Source organism: Oryx dammah, unplaced genomic scaffold, assembly GCF_014754425.2.
Source record: "Oryx dammah isolate SB20612 unplaced genomic scaffold, SCBI_Odam_1.1 HiC_scaffold_23, whole genome shotgun sequence".
Classification (NCBI taxonomy): Eukaryota; Metazoa; Chordata; class Mammalia; order Artiodactyla; family Bovidae; genus Oryx; species Oryx dammah.
The window spans coordinates 20,518,148-20,545,107 of NW_024070207.1; the positions used below are offsets into that span (position 1 = coordinate 20,518,148).

At 34.4% G+C, this 26,960-nt stretch overlaps 1 protein-coding gene across 1 annotated transcript in view; it reads left to right on the forward strand.

Moving 5' to 3' along the window:
* The first annotated feature begins 4,314 nt into the window (after nucleotides 1-4,314).
* Nucleotides 4,315-26,960, forward strand: part of HTR2C (5-hydroxytryptamine receptor 2C) — a 141,446-nt gene continuing 118,800 nt past the window's right edge. The window contains exons 1-2 of the mRNA XM_040265115.1: nucleotides 4,315-4,408; nucleotides 9,063-9,376. Coding sequence (XP_040121049.1) covers nucleotides 4,374-4,408; nucleotides 9,063-9,376 — 349 coding nt within the window. The 5' untranslated portion in view covers nucleotides 4,315-4,373. The remainder of the gene's footprint in view (nucleotides 4,409-9,062; nucleotides 9,377-26,960) is intronic.

Below are 26,960 nucleotides of genomic sequence, written 5' to 3' on the forward strand. Positions count from 1 at the left end.
CTGTGGAAAATACTTAAAGAGATGGGAATACCAGATCACCTGACCTGCCTCCTGAGAAATCTGTATACAGGTCAAGAATCAACAGTTAGAACTTGACATGGAACAACAGACTGCTTCCAAATTGGGAAAGGAATAGATCAAGGTTGTATATTGTCACCCTGCTTATTTAAATGATATGCAGAGTGAAAGTGAAAGTGAAGTCGCTCAGTCCTGTCCAACTCTTTGCAACCCCGTGGACTGTAGCCCTCCAGGCTCCTCCGTCCATGGGATTCTCCAGGCAAGAATACTGGAGAGGGTTGCCATTTCCTTCTCCAGGGGATCTTCCCGACCCAGGGATCGAACCCAGGTCTCCCTCATTGCAGGCAAATGCTGCAGAGTACATCATGGGAAATGCCAGGCTAGATGAAGCACAAGCTGGAATCAAGATTGCTGGGAGAAATATCAATAACCTCAGATACACAGATGACACCACCCTTCTGGCAGAAAGTGAAGAAGAACTAAAGAGCCTCTTGATGAAAGTGAAAGAGGAGAGTAAAAAAGCTGGCTTAAAACTCAACATTCAGAAAACTAAGATCATGGCATCTGGTCCCATCACTTCATGGCAAACAGATGGGGAAACAATGGAAACAGTCAGAGACTATTTTTGGGGGGGAGCTCCAAAATCACTGCAGATGGTGACTACAGCCATGAAATTAAAAGATGCTTATTCCTTGGAAGAAAAGCTATGATCAACCTAGACAGCATATTAAAAAGCAGAGACATTACTTTACCAACAAAGGTCTGTTTTGTCAAAGCTATGGTTTTTCCAGTACTCATGTATGGATATGAGAGTTGGACTATAAAGAAAGCTGAGCACCAAAGAATTGATGCTTTTGAACTGTGGTGTAAGTGAAGACTCTTGAGAATCTCTTGGACAGCAAGGAGATCCAACCAGTCTATCCTAAAGGAGATCAGTCCTGAATATTCATTGAACAGACTGATGCTGAAGCTGAAACTCCAATACTTTGGCCACCTGATACAAAGAACTGACTCACTAGAAAAGTCCTTGATGCCAGGAAAGATTGAAGGCAGGAGGAGAAGGGGATGAAAGAGGATGAGATGGTTGGATGGCATCACCAACGCAATGGACATGAGTTTGAGTAGGCTCTGAGAGTTGGTGATGTACAGGGAAGCCTGGTGTGCTGCAGTCCATGGAGTTGCAAAGAGTCAAACATGACTGAATGACTGAACTGACTGAAGTCTAACTTATAGCCATGTTGGAAGAGTCAAAGAAAGCTTTTTCTCTTTTTAATTCATGCCAGCCTTTCTTCCCCATAGTGTTTTTACTTTTTTAAAAAAGATTTTCACTTCCAAGATGACTATTAATAATGGCTTTCTTTGAGTGATACTGATTCTGATAGTTTGAAGTTTAGCAGTTCTGAATATACAGTGAACTAGAGAGCCTATTTGGGGCCACTTGTTTTCAACTGTTCACACTATTTTTGATGATGCCATATTTTATATGACATATGTTAACATATGGGCATAGATATCATAGGCATCAATTAAATATAATGTCAGGGTATGAGTTTTGATTAATTATAATTCAACATTAATTGAGGTTATTCTGCAATATCTTGTGTACTATCAAGAACTATATTAAAACTAATATTTGTCCCCAATTTTGCCTTAGCAAATGTAATAACTTATTGTTAACTGAAGATCTTACAAAGATTTAGAGAGAGCATGAAAACGTTTGAAATTTATATTTCAGAAAGAAATAAGATCATTCTAAATGGGTATTTACTGATCCTAAATTTTTTTTTCTGCTCTTTTTTTTTTTAACTTTACAATACTGTATTGGTTTTGCCATACATTGACATGAATCCACCACGGGTGTACATGAGTTCCCAATCCTGAACCCCCCTCCCACCACCCTCCCCATATCATCTCTCTGGGTCATCCCAGTGCACCAGCCCCAAGCATCCTGTATCCTGTATCGAACCTAGACTGGCAATTCGTTTCTTACATAATAGTATACATGTTTCAATGCCATTCTCCCAAATCATCCCACCCTCTCTCTCCCCCACAGAGTCCAAAAGTTTGTTCTATACATCTGTGTCTCTTTTGCTGTCTCACATACAGGGTTATCATTACCATCTTTCTAAATTCCATATATATGTGTTAGTATACTGTATTGGTGTTTTTCTTTCTGGCTTACTTTCTGTGGCTTAATCTGTAATTTTGTCATCATGCTTGAGACAATTTCATGTTAATCAAAGTTTTTCCTCTACACAAAATTATGTATATACACATGCACACACAAATACACATACACACCTACACACATGTATGTCTATATGTATTCTTATAACACTATTATGTTGTTACATGATCAAACAGTTTCTATGAGAATAATATAAATTCTCAATAAAAATCACTCTGTCAGTTATTCCATAAAAGATTTCTTTTCTTTATTTTATAAAACATAAACATTTGACATTCTGTCAAATCTGAATAATTGAACTCACAGATATTTATTTTTCTCTTATTAATTTACCTTATCCAAGGCTCTAAGAGATTTTGTATCCCTTCCCCTTGTAGAATTATGCACAGAACATTTCACATACTGTAAGGGGATGATTTGGGGGCAGATTTTTGTGGAGATATCCCCGAAAGATCTCACAGTGAGAGTTGAGGGATAAGAAGAGAGAATAAATTAAAGTTGTAGCTTGACTGACTAGAATAACAGTGTTATTGAGTAAGATGGGCAACATAAGGAGACAGTTTGTTCTGGTAAAAATTTTATTTCCATATTTCTAAAAGGAACTAGAAAATACTAAAAAAGATTACTGACAAATTTTTATCATATTCCTTGAAAATATTTACAAATTAGACAAAAGAGATGACCTTTCAATATTATTTCATGTTCTCGAGCTATTTAACTCTCTCTCTTTCTCCCCCACCCCTCCCACACACACAAACTAAATTTTTCTCATTGACAGCCCAATACATACAAACTTAATATCACGATCTTGACTCTTAAATAGCTCGCAATCCCCCAAAAGAATACAGTTACATGTTTGGCATGTATAGGAAGAGAGTTTAGTCAAAATCCAATAAGAGAAGATAGAGAGAAAGCAAGATGAAAAATAGAGAGCTTTGCCCACTCTATTCCCAGTTAAGAATTGCCAGGCAGAAAAACCAGTGGGTCTCTATGTTAATCATTAGAATTCAAACTGAGTATTTCTTCATTATCAATGTAAAAATTCAAAGTGACATGTTTCACTCTGTGTAAAGATGTTATTTCCACAAGGAGCACAGCAGAGATCCTCAGCAAATTTGCGTCCAGTCTACTCTTGGCCAACATTTTAGCACACTGAATATAATGAGTGCTAAGTGGTAAATAATCTGTTACATAAATATTTGATAAAGTTTTGCAATACAACAAATAGCTCCTTCAAAAATAGCCTACAGAAATCAAAGGTACTCACTCTGAAATTCTTTGATGTTTACAGAGTTGTCATGTTTTCTTCCTAATTCCTTTGAAGATGATTGTCAGTTCTTAATAAATGAAACTAAAATTTTTTGTTTCAATCACCTAGTACAATTGCCCTTTTGTTTGCAAGTTTCAAAATTATTCCATGTGCCCTGACTGCAGCATACTATCTGTTGGATACCAACTAGTTGGTACATAGAGTGGTTGCTATATTTACTATAGTTAATTTAATCAATTCTTTTTTTTTTTTTTTTTTGTATAAACCTGTTGCCACTCTTGGATAATATTGTTGGTTAACACAAATGTATAAAAAAAGCTTTCTATGAAAACACAGATTGCTTCACTGAAGGAAAAATGTTAGAAACATTGTATAAAATAGGTTCGTTTTATAAAGAGGCTTAAAATTTGTTTTAGTTTTTCATGTTTCTATAAGACGAAACCTTTTTACTTTATACATGCTACTTAATTATTAGATCACAAACTTTCTCCCAATGGTTTGCAAATGAAAAAGACAATATTCTTAATTTATTCTTCAAAACACTAATTTGTACTCCAACAGGGTGAGATTTAGTAGAAGTTCCATATAAAGAAAGTGTATATAAGAAATTTTAGAAAAATTATAATGGTTGTATATTGGTAAATAAATGAAAAATATATTCTCTTTGCTTTTTTTTTATCACTTATATGACAATATTTGTTTGCTAAATTTAGTATTGATTGTTTTTTATCACTTAATAAGTATATTTTATTTAATTAAATGTTATGCAAGTTATTTAAACTTTTAGTAATTCTCTTTTTCTTTTTTTCTCTCCCCAGAAAGGATGGCATAATGAATCCAGTCTGTTAAATTTCTTCATCTCAATTTTAAACTTGGTTGCTTAAGACTGAAGCAATCATGGTGAACCTGAGGAAAGCAGTGCACTCATTCCTGTAAGGATGTTATTACCTATTATTTTTGAAAACTAACTTTTCAGAGTGGTTTGCTCAAAAATGTTAAACAGGTTGTTATATGATTATTCAGCTATATTTCCCTCAACATGCATAAATGACTTGCATACCAATAGACTAACATTGGTGTTTTCTATTCAAAAACAGTAAATGGGGAAAAACAATAATTTGAACTCCTATTAAACACAACCACTCATATGTTCAAACAAGTAAAATTAATCCTGATGCTGTGGTTGCTTTCTCTATGGCTAAAATGTAGAAATGAGAAAAAGTTCTTTCCTTGCTAGATGAACTAAACAGCCAAGAGAATAAAGCATTTTTATAAGTCTCTGGTTTTATGAAGAAAGTTGAGGTTTCAAAAGAATGGGTCGAAAGTCAGGGAGTAGCATTTGAAGAATGTAGCTGGACAGAGAAAAGTAATACCATTCTCAGAAACCTTGAGACAATGAACCAATAGTTAAAATCAATAGAATAACATAAAAGAGATAAGGAAGAAATCGAATTCAAGTACTGAGCATACTAAATGTGATCTAATCCAGGTATATCTTCTTTTTAACTTAGTAAAAAGTTGGATTGTTTTCTTCTAAACCTATACTTTGAGGAATGGGGGCATGGCAAAAAAGATCCAGGGCTCTGTAAACCCTGATCAGTTCAACTGAGAGGCCTTGAATCGCCTTACTCCTACACCATCTCCTCTATGATTTCTACAAAAGTGCTCACTAAGGAAAAAGTTTATAGAGCAAGGTAAAAACAAAGTACATCAATGTTGGATTCCCTACAATGTGTGCATTATAGTCCATCTTGGATGCCACTGAACATTGCAGTGACGACAGTCTCAAAGATTTGTGATTCCAAGTAAACTAGAGCAGACAGGAGAAGGAAAGTGAAGGACAGTGATAAAGAAGGGGAAAGAAGAGCCAGGGGTGGGAAAATGAAAGGACCAATGTTCCCACTCCATGTAGATGTGTCAACTTCGTATATAGCCATTGTTCCACATACCAAAATACAGGGATATATTGTGTGCTTAGTCGCTCAGTCGTCTCCGACTCTGTGATTCCATGGACTGTAGCCCGCCAGGCTCCTCTGTCCATGGGGACTTTCCAGGCAAGAATACTGGAGTGGGTTGGCATGTCCTCTTCCAGGGGATCTTCCCAACCCAGGTATCCAACCAGGGTCTGCTGCATTACAGGCAGATTCTTTACCAGCTGCGCTACCAGGGAAGCCCTAGGGATACCTTAAGAGGCACCAAATTATTCTGGTATGAAATTAAAGAATTTGTGTCTCAATAGTAAAGAATCTGCCTGCCAATGCAGGAGATGCCAGAGATGTAGGTTCAATCCCTGGGTGAGGAAGTTCCCTGGAGAAGGAAATGGCAACCCACTCCACTATATTTGCCTGGGAAATCTCAAGGAGAGAGAAGCATGGCAGGCTACGAACCAGAAGGTCAAAAAGAGGCAGACACTACCGAGCACCATGCAAGAGAAATAAGGGCCCATTCATCTCTGCTATTAATGCCCATCGTCATATGCCATGCAAAAACTCAGTAGATTTAAAATGTACTCAGACATTTAAATCAAATTATCATTGTTTATCTATTAAGAATGTGAGATTATATTTTCATTAAATATTTAGTAGCAATGAATACATTATTTGAATTGTTTGGACAGACACTGTGATTTTTGTGTACATACTTTATGAGAATTCTGTGGGCTTAATAGCAATTAATGTGAGCTTTAGAAACAAGACCCAAATCACTCCTCTTTTGTAAAAGGACTGTATGTTTTTCATTAAGCATGTAAATGTTAGAAATTAGGTTTAATTAGAATACAGCTAATTCTTGATTGCAATACTATAGAAAATAGGATTTACTGCAGTAAAAATCATAAAAATTTGCTCATAAGTAATGCTCAAAGTGAATTTATTAAATTGAATTGAAACTAGGTAAAAACTTGTCAGGATTATTCCCAATAATATTAATTTATTTAATAATTCACAGAAGATATATTTAGATTCTATAAACTTCCTCAATAATTTAATATTTGTCTCATGGACTCTTTAATAAAAAATAAAAATATATTTGACCAATAGAGGTAGGCCAAATGTTTTGAATATTTTTCTATCCCAAAGTTCTAAGATACTCAAATTTTAAAATTCATAACTGAATGTTGTTTTCATATACTTTTGTTGTATACACTTTTATTTTACATTATTTTACCATTGCTACAGAAATATGGAAGTACTTAGATGTTTTCACAATTTACTTAGAAAATTTGAAGTTGCACTGCATATCCTGTTAGGACCATATTCTATAGGCATAAGAATAAATATACTTGTGGTTCTGCAACTGCCAGTTGAGGATGTAGCATATTATTTTGAGCAGAAAGTCTTATGGGACTACCTGAAATGGTCATCTACTAATAGAAACTAGATTCTTTTTTTTTTTAATTTCAGGAGAACATGTTTTTCATCAGTTAGGCCAGAAAAGACTTTCGATTTAAAATGACTATCTGAACCCAGTTCTGCATAAATATCTTCTTAAAATAAAACTAGGACTTAAATTTTTGACAAATTTTGAAGTACACTGAGTTAGGGTATAGCTACCACAAAATACTTTTTTTTTTCACTTTGAAGGCAGAAAGAATGTTTGTTCCAACATTTACTGAGGGCCTATTAAGGCAAAGGTATTATTTTGAGACTTCACATTATCATTTAATTTTCACAAAAATAATGTCATAAAGATCATCCTTGTTTTAGAGATGAGGAAATAGATGTTCTGAAAGGTTAAGTGACTGGTCAAAAAAATCATTAAGATAATATAGCCAGGACATTGGTCACATGCCAAACGCAGCAAATACTGTGACAGAATTATCAAAGCTGAAAGCAAATACCTTGCTTCTATTTATTTGGGTCTTTATTTCAATAATTTCTATATACCTTAATCAGATTAATTATGCTATAAATTTTTTGAATCACATATTATTTTAGCTTATTTTTATGTCCCAGGAAAAATACATCCATCATTTGAAAAAATTAAATTGAATGAGTATCTCTCATTATTTGAAAAAAATTACTATGTAAACATGATGCTTAGGATATCAGGTAGATTTCAATAATGAGAAAGTAGTTCTAAGCTAAATGTCTGAAGTACTAGTTTTCATCCCCTGTAGAATGAGAAAGTCAAAATATGTTCATCATTTCTTCATTATCTTAAACTATGGAAAGTATATTTATAAGATATTAAGGGAAATAATTTTTAAATATGGTAGAAAATTATTATAATATTTTATTTAAGGTTAAATAATGCCAATAAGTTTTCAGGTTCAGTGTTCGGTTTTGATGGTTCAGAAAGTGTAGTGTGTGTGTATATATTATGGATACAATTATGATCATCATAATCATCTAGTGTTAACTACTTCAAATTTCTCTGGTGATTGATAATAAGCAATAGCCAAACCACACATATATTTTCCCTGTATAGAAATAATAGTTTTAGTTCAAAGAACAAGTGAATGAGATAATGAAATAAAAACATTTACATGGAGAACTCATAGACTCTGGATTTTGTAACGTTATATGTTCCATCACCCCATGCAATTTTCTTACATAGAAAAATTTTTAGCACATGTTGTACCAATAGAGGAAATTTTCTTCTCTATAAATATCATGGTTTAACAGCTAGTACATATAGTGTACTTGTTGCTTAATATTCATTAAATAACTATTACTGAACACAGAATACACATAAGAGTCATTAGCAGATAATAATTCTTGCTTTAAAGCAGGAAATATTGAATATGCTTGTCTTTGTCTATTTTGTTAAGGAAAATTAATGTTAGTTTTATTAAACACTTTTGGGACTTACATTGATGTATGTAGACTGAATAAATCTTATGTCACCATTAGGGGAAATTAATTTGGAGTGTACAAAACAAAACCACATCTGTGTCTCTTGCATTAGTCTGCCACTTGGCCTGAAATCCTTATTAGTAAAAGTCTACATAAGTACCATCATGAGAAGTGTACATTTTAAATGACTTTAAGAAATTTCGTTTCCAGCATAGGAAAGCATCAAACCCATAGGAATTAATTATCACCACAAATCATCTTCTAGCCTAGAACAGGACCCAGAAAACACAGGACAGAAATGGGGAGAGCGTCAGATAGGGAGGGAAAATGTATAGGACAACTATTAAAGATACCACAAGCCAGCATAAAGTCACTCAGCAAGTCAAATAATACTGTGGTTTCAGATTGATTATATAGAGTAAAAGTAACACACAGGCTTTGTATCAGTGAGACCTGAGTACAGACCCTGCCCCTGCTACTTACTGGCTGTATTTCCTTGAGACAGTTACTTAACTTCTCTGAACCTCAGTCTCTCCATATACATAATAGTCAGTACTGACCTCATGAGGATGTTGTATAAGATGAAATGAGATTCCTTTCTCAGAGCCTGACTCATATTAAACACTCAATAAAAGGATAGAAATAAGAAATACTGAAATTTAATTAAGAGAGTAAAAACAGTGATGTGATAATAATGATTGTTAAAGGAAAAAGAGTTGTTTTATATAAGTAATTTATTAGGTACAAGCAATATAATATGTACCTGATTTTTTTTTCTCTTAATTTTCAGTGTGCACCTGATTGGCCTATTGGTTTGGCAATGTGATATATCTGTGAGCCCAGTAGCAGCCATAGTAACTGACATTTTCAATACCTCCGATGGTGGACGCTTCAAATTCCCAGACGGGGTACAAAACTGGCCAGCACTTTCAATTGTCATAATAATAATCTTGACAATAGGTGGCAACATCCTCGTTATCATGGCAGTAAGCTTGGAAAAGAAACTGCACAATGCCACCAATTACTTCTTAATGTCCCTAGCCATTGCTGATATGCTAGTGGGACTACTTGTCATGCCACTGTCTCTGCTTGCAATCCTTTATGGTAAGTACCATTTTATTAGTTTTTCCATCTCAGGTCATGTCATAAATTTCTGTCAGGTATTATAGTAAACAGAAAGTTAACTATCCTATTCATATCATTTGGAAAATTAAGGAAATTGTGTGCCAGAAAAATTGGACATATCATATTTAAATAAATCAGTAGCAAATCAGTATTCAAAAAGCAAAACAAGTGTGTTATATTAAAATCATATATAGATACTCTATTGCTTAGTGTCATTTCTAAACAATGACATTTGCCTTCCAATGTACAGAATCTGACAGTGAAACACACACCGACCCCTATGTTCTGGGCATAACACATACCTAGTATCATCTTGTATAAAAGGAAGATGAAAGAAGCTTATCATCTTAAAACAAATTTTAAGTAATCTTAAAAGTTGACAAACTAAGTGCTTACCTCATAATAAGCACTCAATAACAGCTATTCTTCTTCTTCCTAGAGACTATAATTCATATTTTTTACAAGGAGACAGGAATAAAAAATTAACAACTAATTATATAAGTACAAGGTCACATTATCACAATAAAAATTCAAGCATTTGAAAGTTTTGATGTAGGATTTTAGAGAGATTTTATTTTTCTTTTGATTTTCTGCTATATCTTTGCCCTATTCATTTTAACACTAACTTTTGTTTGTATGTAATATTTATAAAGAACAATCAAAACCACCTATACTAAACTGCTAAGTATCTTTGCTAGGAAGTTGGAGAACCCAGTTTGAATATCATTGCAGATATACTCATCTCACAAGGGAATGAAATAGACTCCCTGTTCCCTGGAGAGTATAATGGAATTAGACTGGAAGGTCTAATACTGGAAATGGATCTAGTTCTCAAATTCTAAAAGATTACTGCATCTCGAAAGTAATCTTTCATGGAACTTAAAAATTAATTATCCTGTTCTAAATACACAGTGGTAATAGGTTATCTCAATAGGCATTTTATAAACAATATTCTCAGGAAATATACTTTCTTATAGTTACTGAGCTTTCATGATGCATTAATTTCAAAATATAAGCATTTTACCTTCTCTATGAACATTTTACCACACTGTAGCTCCAAATTATGTAAGAAAAGGTCACTGGAATGAATGTACTTTAGAAGACATGCTTTGTTTTCTGGTGTCTGTTTTATTTTGTCAGTTTCTCCCTTAAAAATATATGGGTGATCAAAATATAGCATCAGCTGAAATCCAAATCTAACACATCCATCGCCATCCCTCCCCCAAGCAATAAATAACAACAAAAACAAACTACACAATGTCAACCCCAAATTTGGAAAACATCCAAATTCCAAATTATCTGTAAGCAGAAAATAAATAGGAGCTCACAATAGCTCTCTCTTAGGTTCCTACCATGTGCTGTTGTGAAGAGGAAGGCCAGTCCAATAAATACTAAATGAGAGAGAAAGAGAGGAGAAAAGCTAGTAGGAGGCCTAAGATTGATCTCAACTCATCACAAGAAAGAAAGTTTACCACAAGTATGAACATTCTGAAAAACTTCTCTGGAAGCTAGCTCATCCTTCAGGGAAGTGACTTGGAAGTATGCACAGAACTCAATAAAGCAGTGTCAAGGAAGGAACTCTTTGGAGGTTGGAAAGGGTTAAAAGGGAGAGGTAACTTTTGAAAAAAATGCACAGTGAAGGGAAAAAGAAACTAGAGGGGAAATTTTATCATCTTAAAAGACCAAAAAAAAAAATTCAACCTGTAAGGTTCCTTCAACCTTCCCCCCACTGCCGTCCACTGTACCCCAAAAGTGCTCCAATAAAGAAATCAGTTTGTTAACATAAAGAAAAGTGGGTGCTCTTGAGCTTGGACCTTGGAAACTGCCCACAGACTGCTACCCATGTTCAAGCAAATTCAAATATGCAAATAATCTTCATCTATACCAAGCTACAATAAAAATAAAGCAGAACACAAGAATTTTTTAAAAAGCCATTTGATGAAAATTACCACAAATAACTATCAAAAAAAGAAAGCTATAACAAAATACTTCAAGAGAAACTAAATTTTCTCAAATATTGAAAGATATATATATATATATAAAACCTTGAAGTAGAAAACTAAAAACTGAGAAAAAAAATGGATTTAAAACATCAGTCAACAGAAAGCAAAAGTTGCTTGAACCCAGGACAATAAATTAGGGGAAAAGGATAAAATAATATTGGAAATAAACATTATACTAATAGAACCTAAAGAGTAGATTAACATGAAAATGTAATAAGAAACACTAAAGACAAATAGGGAAACAACAAAAAGAATGAAAATGAGATGAAGAAAGAAGAAGTCAGAAAGAAAATGTTTAAGATGGAAGACCAGAAAAAAAAGAAAAAATCAAATGCATATATAATGAGAATCCCTGAAGATGAAAAAGAAAAAAAAAGGAACAGAATTACAGAATTAATATTTAAGACTATAATCTAGGAAAGTTCTCTAGAAATAAGAGAATCTAAATATACATTTTGATAGCACCAAGCCAGTACCAATAATTTGACCTGGAGCAGTCAACTCTGAGATGTATCTGAGACATTGAGTTTTAAATATAAAGAAAAATCTTCAAACAAAAATAAGAAATAATTTACCAAAGCAAGAGAATTAGACTGGCCTCATAATCAAAAAAAAAAAAAAGGCAAAGCAACAGTGAGACAATATTTTATTGAAAGTCAACCACTTATGTGATATTCTTTCAAAAGCAAATTTATAAAGACAGAAAACAGATCATCAGTTCACAGGGTCTGAAGGTGGGATGCTGGTTCTAAAGCAGCATTTGCTTTGGTTCTATGGAACTGTTCTACATCTTGGTTGTGGTGGTTTTATTATATATATATATTTCTAAAAGTTTGAAAAACTATATATTCTAGTATGCAGTTTTAAAAGGGTAAATTTTACTGGATATAATTATACCTTAAATTTAAACATAGAAAAATACCTAAATAAAGTTTGAAACAAAGATTTTGTATCCAGACAACTTGGCCATCAAAGCTATAAAAAGCTTATTTATTTTTTTAACTCAGGGAATTCTGAAACTTTAAGTCCCTCTTAAGAAACTGAATATTGAATGAGATTCATCTAACAAAGAGATGATTGAGAAATTTTCCTCAAAATGATGGATCACAATCATTTAATATATTTAATTTTAGAGCAAGGACAAAAATAAAGGTGGTATAAGGGCATAAGAATACTGTCATATGTTATATGATATATATTATTTGTTATATACACTAACAAATTAGAAGCAATGCAACTAAAAATTGAGAAAAGAGAAAGATAAAGGGGAAGAAGAAAGAATAACTTCATTCATTTTTCTCTAAAGAAAAGATGGATATGAAATCATACCCCCTAAAAAAATGGCAAACCAGAAAGTACCAGATTTTAGAAGAAAACAGGGGGCTAAGAGTATTAAACAGGATATAAATAAAACATGACATAAAGTTAACAACTAGAACAAAGAGACAAACCTATCTAAAACTAAAAGAAATGCAATTAACAGAAAAGTAAAGGAAAAAAAAAAAAAGCAGAGGAAGAAACCAAGGAAAATAAGGCAATGTTTTTAACATTATACCATTGTATAATAAAACAGAGTTGAAAACAAACCCAACAGTAAGAGCAATACATGTGTAAGAACCTAACTTACCATTAAAAAGAAAAGATTTCATTTTGGCATACAAAGAAAAACCTAATTATACTCACTTTATAAGAGAACTCAAAACCCAGTGAATCATAATGGTTTAAATAAAGGGATGAGTGAGCACAGGTATGCTAAGCAAATAGAAATACTAAGGAAACAGAAATTGTGATTTTGATATCTGACAAAGTGAATTTCAACTAGAAAAAATAAAAAACAGTAATAGTTTAAATTCATGATCCTTTTTTTCCCCAAAAAAGGATGCTTATTTATGATTTAAAAAAAAGCTGCAATTAACAACTAATATTTAGTGGTTAGGAATATGTATGACCCTAAAAATACAGCAATGCTATTTTTTAAAGGAAAAACTAAAGAAAATGGAAGAATACATTTGTGGATTGTTGTTGTTTAGTTGCTAAGTCATGTCCGACTCTTTTGCAACCCCATGGACTGTAGCCCACCAGGCTCCTCTGTCTATGGAATTTCCCAGGCAAGAGTACTGAAATAGGTTGGCATTTGCTTCTCCAGGAATCCAACCCCCATCTCTTGCATTGCAGGCAATTCTTTACCACTAAGCCACCAGGGAAGTCTACATTTATGGATACATTCTACTAATGGGGGACTTTAATATATCATACTCAGAACAAAAAGAAATGGACATGTAGATCTTACAGATATATGTTAAACTTTATATCCTTATCATAGAAAGTACACCTTCTTCACAAGTGCACATGGAATGCTCACAAAAATTATCGATTAGGCAACAAAGAAAATATTAGAAAAGTAGAACTATTACAAAAAATTACTTTCTGATTAAAAACACAGTTAACACTAGAACTATTAACAACAAAGGTTTAAAGACCATCTGATCTTGAGTTATAACAAATTCTAAACAACTGTTGGTTAAAAAGACAAATGCAAATTGAAATTAAAAATTTCTTTAGAAATTTGACAGCATAAACTGCATATTAAAATCTATAGAATATACTTAAAGCAGTGATCAAAGGAAAATTCATATCTAATCACATTTATAAGTAAAAACGAAAGTATACAAATGAATTAAATTTCTAGAAAGCAACCTTGAAAGAAAAACTGCAAAGTAACCCAAAAGAAAGCACAAAGAAAATAACTAAAGATAAAAGTAGAAATTAGAGGATAGAAAAACAATATATCTAATTCGTAAGTCAAAATCCTGTTTTTTTAAAAAGCAACTTTTAAAATAAAAATACTAGGTAACTTAAACAAGGAAAAAGGAGGAAATATAAATATTCAAAATAAGAAATAACATGGAAAATAACCATTGAAGCAAAATAAATTTTTAAATCATTAGATTACTTTGTAGGTTTATTTGCAAATCATGTGAGCTCATTTAAAAAAAAAAAACAGGTAATTTCCTGGAGTAAATCAGGTTAGAAAAATTGACCTCATTAGATATAAAAAGCAACAGAACAATTTCAGTAGAATTAAAGTTATCAAGGACCTAAAGCGGACTTTCCAGGTGGCACTAGAGATAAAGAACCCGCTTGCCAATGCAGGAGACACCAGAGATGTGGGTTCAGTCCCTGGGTTGGGAAGATCCCCTGGAGGAGGGGATGACAAGCCACTCCAGTATTCTTGCCTGGAGAATCCCATGGACAGAGGAGCCTGGCAGGCTACAGTCCATGGAATCACAAAGAGTCAGACATGACTGAAACAACTTAAGCATGCATGCATCACACACAAAAATCATCAGATCAAGATAGTTTCACAAGGGATTTCCATAAAACCTTCAAAGACTGGGTAGTTGTTGTAATGTTCCATAAATTGTTTAAGACAGTTGAACAAAAAAAAACCCTTATAATTCTTATATGAAGCATGCATAGGTTTAACATATAAACCAAATAAAGACAGTACAAAGACAGAATATTACAGACTAACAGTTAAGACAAATTCTTTATAAACAATTGGCAAACAGAATCCAATGCCACATTAAAAACAGTATACTATGAACAACTGTAATTAATTCCAGTAACACTATGTTGGCCCAATATTAGAGAATCCCTCAATAAAATATATTAATATATAATATATTATTAGTGTTAACATTATCACTAATTAATATTTGTTAATAGTTAAAGCTAAAATATTATCAGTATTGATACAACTATAATATTCACAGCATTGTATTTATAACATTAAAATATAATTTTTAAGTTATGTGCTTTAGCTCTAAAGATGTTAAGTGAAAAAGTCTTTACCCTAAACATTCTAGAAAAGCTATAGTTAATGGAAGTAAATATGTGATAAATAGAATCTTCCTGATTTCTTTGAACTGGTTAACAAGTAGTAGAAGATCATCTTCTCAAATATATAACACATCTCCAAAATTTGTATACCTGGTTTCTTACCTAACCAATGATTTTTAAACTTTGTAAATTAAACATTTTTTATTCAATTGTGTATGGCTTCCAACTTTGCTGTGTTTTTCCCTCTTCTGATTTTCTTACACCTAGCTGCTGACTCACTGATTATAAACTTGCCTGGTCCCTAAAAGCATTTAAGTTTGTGACAGGCCTCAGAGCTTGTGGGCACAAAAGAAACAACCTTGGTATCAATACCCTAAATTCACTGGCTTGTTTTCCCCATGTGCTAACAAAGTTACTTGAATCTCCTAGAAAGATACACACCTTCCCTCCAAATACCTCTAGAAGTCCCTAGGAGTTATCTCACATGTGATCATGAATAAAGTCAATGTTCATTATTTACTGCTGCAATTGTTCTGGGCTTTCATCAAGCATGTTTGTATTTACCCTCACCTGCCACTACTCACTGTATCTGCTCACCATCCATCCCTCACTGGACATCATCACCTGCCACTGAGTATCCATCATCATATGCTGGGCATCTGCTGAGTACCGCCATGTCTGTTGGGAATCCACAATCTCCCACCAGGCATTGTGGTCTCTGCTGATGCTCTGCCATTTCATCACCAGTGCCTTCCATGAGAACGCTGCTTCACCTGTCTTGAGTACTATCACCTGGTACAGCCAAACCTACAAACCCTCAAGATACCTCAAGACGGTGCTGCCTTTGCTTCTGTCTCTATTTTATTTAGTATTCCTCGGGAAAATTAGGAATATGGAGCATGCTTTGTTATCTAAACATTGAAAAAGCAATGCTTGTCCTTGCCCTCTTCACAAAATCCCTCTGTAAAACAACTCTACTTATTTTTTTTCTTTTCTACTTAATGTAGTCTCCTCAGAATTTACACATTCTATAGGGCTGGTCTAAAGTATATGTGCTGAGACCTTAATTTCTGTCCTCAGGCATTTACATAAAATACCTCCTGAAAGGCTAAGCAGTGACATTATCAGTCTTGTAGTCTAGCACTTATCCCTATATCTGGTATTTTTGTAATGAATAAATGAAGGCTTCTTTCCCTCCTGCAAATCAGTTCATGAGGTTAGATACTTTGGATTTCCCAGCCCCACACATTTACACCTGTGAATCTTTACTTACAAAAGTCTACTCCCAATATTCCCTTTCCCAATGTACTTAGTCATTTCACTATGGCTCTTGATCCTGGGGATGGGGAGAATTTTCTTTACCAAGTACATTTCAATTACAAGTTTAGAAGGGAAGAGTGGCACTCAGTATATTTATAGAAAATTACAGTGACACATATTAAAGAACACGATCCAGAGGTCCTGGTTGTTATTCTTTATACCTTGCTATAATTCTTTGTACTTCCTCTCTCTTTTTTCCTCCTTAGAGCAACTTCTCCAGATTAATTACATCTTCAATTCTCCAACAAATTCATGATGTAATCTTGCTTAACATTCCAGTTCTACTTCCAAAGGTCATTTCACCACAGGCAGATAGGCAGCACTGAGTGCTCACTCAGTGTTGAGCCCTATTCTAAGTGCTATACATTTACTATCTACATTTAACAGGTAGGAAAATCAAAGCACCAAGAGTTTAAGTACTCCCAATGTTCTATTGTCAACTCGAGAAAAAGCCCCCTACATTTTCAACATTAAGAGGAAACTCTTGTCTATCTTCTCAAGTTAGGTTTGGGTTTCCTGGTGGAGAGTCCATTTCTGACATTCTAAATTTTCACTTCACTTTATCTTTTACTTCTATTTGGCTAATCTCAAACATAATTCCTGGTATAGGTATTTTTTGACTTTGGAAAATCTCATTTTTTTCATGGAAACTTTCAGGGGTTTTCTTTCTATCATCTTATAATGTGTCAATTCCTAAAAAGTTATATTTTTAGCACTTATTTCCAAGACTCTTTACCCTAAGCCAGTGTATGTAATCCAAGAGCCTTTTAACTTGGTTCAATAATGATAGAGATAATGACAACAATAATTATATAGCTAACTTTAACTGAGCACTGTATAGGAAGGAAATCTTGTCTGGGGCCCTGCAAATTAAATTGGCAAAGGATAGTTTAACAGGAGACAGTTAATAGGAGAAAGACAGTTTAACAGGAGAAAAAAGGTTTATTACTTATGCATACTGAGTCCTTAATAGAAAATAAGTGAAAACCCAAAGAAGCAGTTAAACCTGGGGCTGTAAATATTTTAACAAAGAGCAATAAATTATGGAGAAGTGACAAGACAAAGGAAAAGCAGTTTAGGCTTCTAACTGTGGTAAATGTGGAAAGGTAACTATATGTAGGAAGCTAATGGAAGATAAGGGTTATGTTAAAAAGGTTTGTTATGAAGCCTCAATCTTGTGTAATCTGGGGGATACCTGTGTGTCTCCAGAGGCTGAGTCATCCTCCTCTTCCTGGTATAGATTGGGAGGCAAACACCTTCACAAAGGGAAATTTATACCCTGACTTTAAGCAGAAAGGGGAAGGGGAAGAGCTTTTCCTGTATTGGCTATTTCTCATTTGCCTCAGCTCAAAATAATCCTTATGCCAAAAATGTATATTTGGGGGTGGTGTGCTGTGATCTCCTTCAGCACTAATTCTGTGTCTATTACCTTGTTTAATTCCCACACCAACATGTAGGTAGAATTTTACATTTTCCCCATTTTACAGATAAGGAAATGAAAACACACAATTTACCTGATTTTAGGACCATGAGAGGCTCATCATATTCATTCTTACTTAGATCAATGACATTAATGGCCCCATTCTGGGACTTCCCATGTGGCTCAGTGGTAAAGAATCTGCCTGCCGATGCAGGATACCCATGAGACATGGGTTCCATCCCTGGAGTTGGAAATGGCAACCTACTCCAGTGTTCTTGCCTGGAAAATCCCATGGACAGAGGAGCCTGGTGGGCTACAGTCTATGGGGTCACAAAGAGTCAAACACAACTAAGCACACATGCACCTCCCCCTGCTACTCAGACTGATATTTTTACCACTCATCCCTGGAAATGTGAAACTTAGTATATCTTCCTGAAAAAACAAATGCTGATTCTTGTTTCCTATCTTGATAAAGCTTTAGAGATACAGAGTTCCACAACTAAGAAAACAATCCTTTTTATACTCAGCAGTAATTTCTCCAAGACCTACAATGATAATAGTTCACAGTTCTTATTACACATACCAGTACTATACAATATCTTGGGTGATAGATACTCTTTTAGATCCATAGTTTTGCTCAAAATAATTTCTTTTCAGTACATATTAGATTCTATTAACATCTCCTTCAGACACAGTTTAAAGATCCAGGTTTCAATGCCTTTGTTGCCATGAGACTAGAACATAGAATTAAGGGGGTGTGGGGGAGGGGCATAATATATTTTCAAATAGTTGAAGGATTTTCATGGCTCCAAAAGGCAAAACCAAAATAAATGATAAAAGATACAGAAAGAAGCAGATTAGGGTTCATTAAAATGTTCTTTAACGAAAAGCTCTATCTTTCAAAGAGAGGAACCACCACATCACTGGATGTTATATAAGGAATTTCTGTTTTGAGTAGGAAGTTGCACTAGGTATTTTCTGTGTTTTCTTTTATGTTTTCAGATTGTATAATTAAATTTCTACAGATGTCACTTTGAATAATTTATTTGGAGTCTGAAATTGTCATTACAGAAGTAGAAAGACAGTGCCTTTGTGAATGATTATTGTTGTTTGTTGTTTAGTTGCTTCGTCATGTCCAACTCTGTGCAACCCTATGGACTGTAGCCTGCCAGGCTCCTTTGTCCATGGGACTCTCCAGGTAAGAGTAGTGGAGTGGTTGCCATGCCCTCCTCCAGGGGATCTTCCCAACCTAGGGATTGAACCCAGGTCTCTCTCATTGCAGGCAGATTCTTTACTGCTGAGCCATGAGGGAAGCCCTGATGTGAATGATAGGGAGATGAAAAGAATCAATATTTCATACAACAGGGTTATATTTCACATGTGCTTTCAAGAGACCTTGGGTGAAAAACCTACTCATTAATTACATATTATTTTAACAACTCAGAAGACATTTTATCTCTTGTTGCCATCTAAGGAAACAGGAAAAAAAATTTGCTTAGAATGAATGGACTGAATATCCAAAATCCTCACTCTTAAACATTATGAGATGAATAAGAATAGCCTACTTAGACTTTATCTCAAAGGGCAGTACTTCAATCTTGAATGCTGTCTTTCATGTGCTAAACAGAATATCTTACAACAATGAATCTAAATCATTCTCATTTATATCTCTGTATTCCTAACACAGTGCTTGAACTGTGTAGTATCTAGGTTCTTGGACTAATTAAAATTGACTTGTTTCTTTTCCTCCTTACTCAAATTTATATACTCTGCAAGTGCTGAAATTTGTTTCATGTTCCAAGATAAGAGAAATCTAAAATCTTTGCACTCTAATTCTTCTGCACTAAAATATAGACAAGGAAAGCTGATCGCATAACACTAAATTCCAAAAATACATTTCACAAATTGTTTTTCCATGACTTGATGCCATCATTTTTTAAAGTAATATCACCAAGACAGTCAAAGTTAAATAAGTCTTTTTTCAGTATGAATCTTCTCACTGAGAAATATTTAATAAAATAGGAAGTGGAAGCAGAATTTTAATTACCAGCCTATATATCTCTATTTTTATTGTTTAATTACATGACAAGAGATATTTGAGTGTCTTTATGAAGTGTATACAGTTTCAAATGAACCCAAACCACTGAAGATCTATGTAATTATGAGATCAAAGCTACTGTGGATTTTAACGCTATTCAGAGTGAAGGAGGAAAGGAAGCATTCTGAATTAGGTACACATGAGATAAATAGGTCAGGACATCTGTAGAGAAAAAGTATTCCTTATTCTAGATTAAGTTCATTTTGGAGCCCTTTATCTGCTAATACACACACACACACACACACACACACACACACACACACACACACACACGGAGTTTCTCCTCAAAATTATGTAGCATAAACCTTCAAAGAGAACTAAAGGAAAGGCATTTGATGTTCATTAGGCACTTATTCATTTCTCGATTTTACTTAACCCCATCTCATACACTCTCAGCTTAAAATCTTTGTATTTGTAGGCAAAAAGGACTTTTCTGGATTTCCTATTTTAGGAACAGGCATAGAGGAGGAAACTAAATATGTGCTCTTAGGCTAATAAATGAAGCTAACTTTCATGTATACAATTTCAAATGGAAAATATATGCAAAATAGAGAACAGATATATAATGAAAAGTAAATTCCTTATGTTCTTTGAAGTTTTTCTTGTGATGAGAGTGAACTTTCTAATTTTCAATTTCTCAAAAACCTAGGATTATAATCTCTGTACATACATGAATTTCAGCAGTGGGTGGCATATCAGTTCACTCCAGTCGCTCAGTCGTGTCCAACTCTTTGCAACCCCATGAATCGCAGCATGCCAGGCTTTCCTGTCCATCACCAACTCCCAGAGTTCACTCAGACTCACGTCCATTGAGTCAGTGATGCCATCCAGCCATCTAATCCTCTGTTGTCCCCTTTTCCTCCTGCCCCCAATCCCTCCCATCATCAGTCTTTTCCAACGAGTCAACTCTTTGCATGAAGTGGCCAAAGTACTGGAGTTTCAGCTTTAGCATCATTCCAGTGTTGATTCTTTTAATTTATTGTTGAATTTGGCTTACTAACATTTTGTGGGGGGTTTTCACATGTACATTCATCAGGGATTTCAGCCTGCAATCTTCTTTTCTTGTAGTGTCTTTCTCTGGTTTTGGTATTAGAGTAATTCTGGCCTTGTAAAATGAGTTTGGATGCATTCTCTCCTCTCTTGTTTTTTAGAAGAGTTTGAGAAGGATTGGTCTTAATTATTCCTTCAGTTTGGTAGAATTCACCAGTGAAGCCATCAGTCCTGGACTTTCAAGTATTTTTATTGCCTTCATGAGAAAACATTTCCCAAATTCCTCATTTTGCCACTCTGGAATTCCTATCCTTGTGAATACTTCTTTATAAGTCTTTAATTATAAAAACATTTTAAACATAACATTGTCCTATTTAATAAAATTAAATGGTTACTTAATATTATCAGCCACTTAATCTATATTCAGTTTTCCCAACTGACTAAGATCTAAACAAGTTGCTTCATTTAAATTAAAACCCAACAACAGCCACACATTTCATTCATTTCTTATGAAACCATTCTTGGAAAGGCTTGGTTCTAACCCTTAGGAGAGGGAACATTTATCAGAAGAAAATACAAAGTCAAGGAAGTACTTTAATTGCAGATGAGAGACTTGCACATGTTTTAGGTTCAAGGGAAATCAGTATGGTTTATGGCTTATAAAACAACCCTCCCTATGTTCAAAGGTCTAATCCAACAGTGGCTATTAATTCCAGTTTAGCCTGGGGTTCAGGAGAAAAAGCAAAAGCTCAGACTGGAAAGAATGAATTTAGAATGGTACCAGGTCAGTTAAAAAGCTGGAGGAGAAAGGATGAAAGTTCTTGGGCAAACCATCAACAAGGTAATTTGGCCTTACTTTGGGGATGCCAGACTTTTGGTGAATAACTCTTATTTGTGAACTGCTTTTCTATTCTGAATTTTTATATATCTTTCCACTAGTTAACACCAAGGAATGTATAAAAAGCACTGAAGGCCTAGTCTCTATTTTCAGCTTTGCCAATAACTATGATTTTCTGAAGTCACTTGACTTCTTTGAGGCTCCTTTTAATAATTTGTAAAATGAGAGGACTGGATTAGATGTCTCTAAAATTGCTTTTATCTCTAAAATAAGATGATTCGAAGGCCTTCCTTAGGTGTGTGTATACACACACACACACACACACACACACACAAAATAAACTGAGATTATCATCAATGACTGAGTGTATCCTTTTTGCTTTCCTTACCTGAAAATCAAGTCCACAAGAACTTTCTTTCCCCATCTCTCATCATAATCTGTTTTATGGAAAGACTCTAAATTTAAAGACTGATGTAAACTAATTGGTAGGAAAGAAATATTACCCTTTCTTCCCATTCAAATTCAAGATAAAACATTATTACTATGACAGATTGTGTTTGGTTTTTGTAATAAGAGCCAGTATCATAAGTGAAACTACCTGAAAAAAAAAAAAAAAAAGCTCTGAGGGAGTGGAAGCAAAATAGTATATTGTGATTGAAAATAACCATATACAGTTTCCAAAATTTAAACTGTGGAATAAGCTTTGTCAAATTGAAACATAAGCTCTTAAATCATCTAAAAATTGAGATAACTTTGCAGATATCATGGAGTCATACACTTTTGCAAGAATAAAAGTTATGTTTATCAATGTACTTTTGGGATGTGAATCAGATATTTCAGAGATCACTTTTCTTGAACAATATGATAGCTCCATTCCAAAAATTTTAATTTCATATTCATTTATATCATACTTTTTATTTTTTTATTTTTTATTTTTATTAGATTTTATTTTATTTTTTTTTTAATTTTTATTTTTACTTTATTTTACTTTACAATACTGTATTGGTTTTGCCATACATTGACATGAATCTGCCATGGGTATACATGAGTTCCCAATCCTGAACCCCCCACCCCCACCCCATATCATCTCTCTGGATCATCCCCGTGCACCAGCCCCAAGCATCCTGTATCCTGTATCAAACATAGACTGGCGATTCGTTTCTTACATGATAGTATACATGTTTCAGTGCCATTCTCCCAAATCATCCCACCCTCTCCCTCTCCCTCAGAGTCCAAAAGTCCGTTCTATACATCTGTGTCTCTTTTGCTGTCTCTCATACAGGGTTATCATTACCATCTTTCTAAATTCCATATATATGTGTTAGTATACTGTATTGGTGTTTTTCTTTCTGGCTTACTTCACTCTGTATAATCGGCTCCAGTTTCATCCATCTCATTAGAAGTGATTCAAATGTATTCTCTTTAATGGCTGAGTAATACTCCATTGTGTATATGTACCACAGCTTTCTTATCCATTCATCTGCTGATGGACATCTAGGTTGCTTCCATGTCCTGGCTATTATAAACAGTGATGCGATGAACATTGGGGTACACGTGTCTCTTTCTATTCTGGTTTCCTCGGTGTGTATGCCCAGCAGTGGAATTGCTGGGTCATAAGGCAGTCTATATATCATACTTTTTAGTCAACCAAATCAGATAGCTGAAACCACAGAGTCCACCCTCTGAAATTAAACATTTTCTTTTATAAATTGATTACATAAATCAGATAAATGCTAAAATGCCTTTCACTTTGTGCATTTAATCCTATAGCTATCAGATTTGGTTTCTGTGTCCTGTCTAAAATATGCATCTAAACTAAATTAAAACCTTTATTTTACTCAGAGGTCTCCCCATACTATCTTATTCTGTGACCAGCTTCACTGTATTTAACACCTTAAACATGTTCTTAGGGACCCAGAAAAAACTAGTAAGTCACCAAGATGGAAATGTCATAACGATGATAAGAAAAAAAAAAAAGAAAAGAAAAGGAAAGAAAACAAAGGTCATAGTTAAAATATTCTAACTCATGGGTCAAACCACAACCAATTGGAAAAAAAAAAAAAACAAACTACTGAATATCCGTTCTTGTCCAGCATTGAACAGAACAAAGTGGGATATAGAAAAGTGTTAGTTCCAATCTGTGCCTACGAGGGAATTTTTCATATAGTTATGTGTATGCATGTGTGTGTTTGTATGTGTTGGTGGGAGGCAGAAATTTACATAAAGAGATAATGAGCAATGTGAGGTTATGTGCTAATGATGCAAGTGAAGGGAAAGTCACTCAGGCATGTCTGACTCTTTGCGACTCAGACATGTTACATGTCCCCATGGAACATATGGTCCATGGAATTCTCCAGGCCAGAATACTGGAGTGGGCAGCCTTTCCCTTCTCCAGGGGATCTTCCCAACCCAGGGTTCAAACCCAGGTCTCCCAAATTGCAGGCAGATTCTTTACCAGCTGAGCCAAAAGGGAAGCCCAGTGATGCAATGTACTGAACATATAACAAGTAGTACAGAAATTCAGAGGAAGGACATGTCTCTGTGGTCAACTCTGAGGTCTGATGATAATAAGGTTCACAAAGGCAGCATTTCAATGACATTAAAATAGACTGCATATTCTCCCAGCTTCTGAATTACTATATAAGTGGTCCTTTTCATACTTTAAATATGTTATTCATAAAGTCCACTCAATTTTGAGGAGAAAGAGAGAAAGGCAACTTAATTACACATGCTTTCAGGAGAGCATCTTTTTATTAATAGTTCATTTAAATTAAAAGTGGTTATATCTCTGTAACTTTTAGATATATATTCTTAACACACCACTATCTAATTATTGTAAAGGAAAAAAATAGATGTAGTTGAAAATGTTGTGACAAATGCTGTGGAACAGAAACATGATGGCAAAAACATTATGATAAAGACTTACTAATATTTTGAAAAGTTTTCCCTCAATTGTCATCTGCTACATTAAAAAATGGCACCAAAACATAAATAAAATTATCATGAATGAAGTGACTAATAAATGTACAACTGCCCTTATAAGGTCCTCCTCTAAGCAGAGACAATACTTTGCCAACAAAGGTCCGTCTAGTCAAGGCTATGGTTTTTCCAGTAGTCATGTATAGATGTGAGAGTTGGACTGTGAAGAAAGCTGAGCACTGAAGAATTGATGCTTTTGAACTGTGGTGTTGGAGAAGACTCTTGAGAGTCCCTTGGACTGCAAGGAGATCCAACCAGTCCTTTCTAAAGGAGATCAACCCTGGGTGTTCTTTGGAAGGAATGATGCTAAAGCTGAAGCTCCAGTACTTTGGCCACCTCATGCAAAGAGTTGACTCATTGGAAAAGACTCTGATGCTGGGAGGGATTGGGGGCAGGAGGAGAAGGGGACGACCCAGGGTGAAATGGCTGGATGGCATCACAGACTCGATGGACGTGAGTTTGAGTGAACTCCGGGAGTTGGTGATGGACAGGGAGGCCTGGCATGCTGCAATTCATGGGGTTGCAAAGAGTCAGACACGACTGAGTGACTGAACTGAACTAGTCCTTATTAATTATAATTTAAAAGTGTTGAGATTAAGTACTATAAAGTTAACTTATCTCTATAGTTTTTCTGAAAATTTTGATTGTCTTTCTCTGCATTCATACTTTATCTGCTTTTAGTCCAATCAGTTTTATGTTTATAGTTTTATGTTCATTCTGAACAGTTCATAGGGCCTAAAGGGAGAATGGCCTTTGAAGATGCTTTCTGAGATCATGTGTCAACATTTCAGGTCACCAAATATTTATTGAATTCTCTTTTGGTATTAGGCCCTGTTGTTAGCATTAGGAATATAGAAGTAAATAAATAGGGCTCTAGCCCTTAGGGAACATACATTCAGAAAAATATTCAAATAATTTAAACAAGTCATACAATCTAGTATTTTATTTTTTAATTAGTGTCACTAGATAAAACATTAATTTTCAACATAGGCCTTGAATAATTTCTGGAGAATTTTCAAAATCACACTGTCTAAATTCAGTGACTCTGACTAAGGGCAGCTAAAGGAGAGCTGAAATATCTGGTTCTAGTTAAAATTCTTGAGGCAAATAATGACTTAATAACATTCCTTAGGAAATAACATTAATTTTTACAAAGATATATAATGCCTATGACTATGTGACAAAATGTTTTTGGAAGGAAATAAAGTGCTGCATTGCTTTTGGGTGTTATTGTTAATGTAGGAATGGGTATCATTCCTTTTCCAAAGAGATTTTTTTAATAATGCAAGTATTAGAGATGACTTGTCAGTCTATTTACATTGATAACTATCAATAAACAGTGGCATTTTTTGAGGCGTTGTGATACAACAGAAAGTAGGTTTTGAGGACTTTCTGGGTGGTCCAGTGGCTCTAGCCCCAGGCTCCCAATGCAGGGGACCTGGGTTCGATTCCTGGGCAGGGAACTAGATCCCACATGTCATACTAAGAGATTGCATGCCACAACAAAGACCAGCAAAGCCAAATAAATTAATTGTTAATAAATAAATAAATCTATTAAAAAAAAGAAAGTGAGCTTTGTACCAGATGAACATGGGTTTAAATCCATATATTACCATCTTCTCACCTTAGGTAGGTCATCTTTTATTTCTAAAAAAACAATTTCTTCACCTATTAAACTGGGAAATAAATATCTAAGTGGTATGGTACTGACAGAGGTTGTACACAAAGAATATCCGGTACTGAGCATGTGTGTGATGTTTTACTTAATGTTAATAAAATTACTCTTAGGAAGGAATGGATTTTAGTAGAATCTTATTTTGAAAGCCTTGAATAAAAGTGATCAGGCAAATTATATTGAAGTTCACATGTCACAAACTTCTGAGAATCTGTCCCAGATGAATGATAGGTTAGTAGAATGAGATTTTTAAAAATAGAAAAAAAGACTACACTATCTCATAAGTCAGATTACAAGTGGAAGTACCTTACAGCTTTGTGAATTGTACTGGATTAGCATTTTTGTGTACAGCATATATGACTTGGTGGAGTGGGAAATGATCATACATAGTTCATGC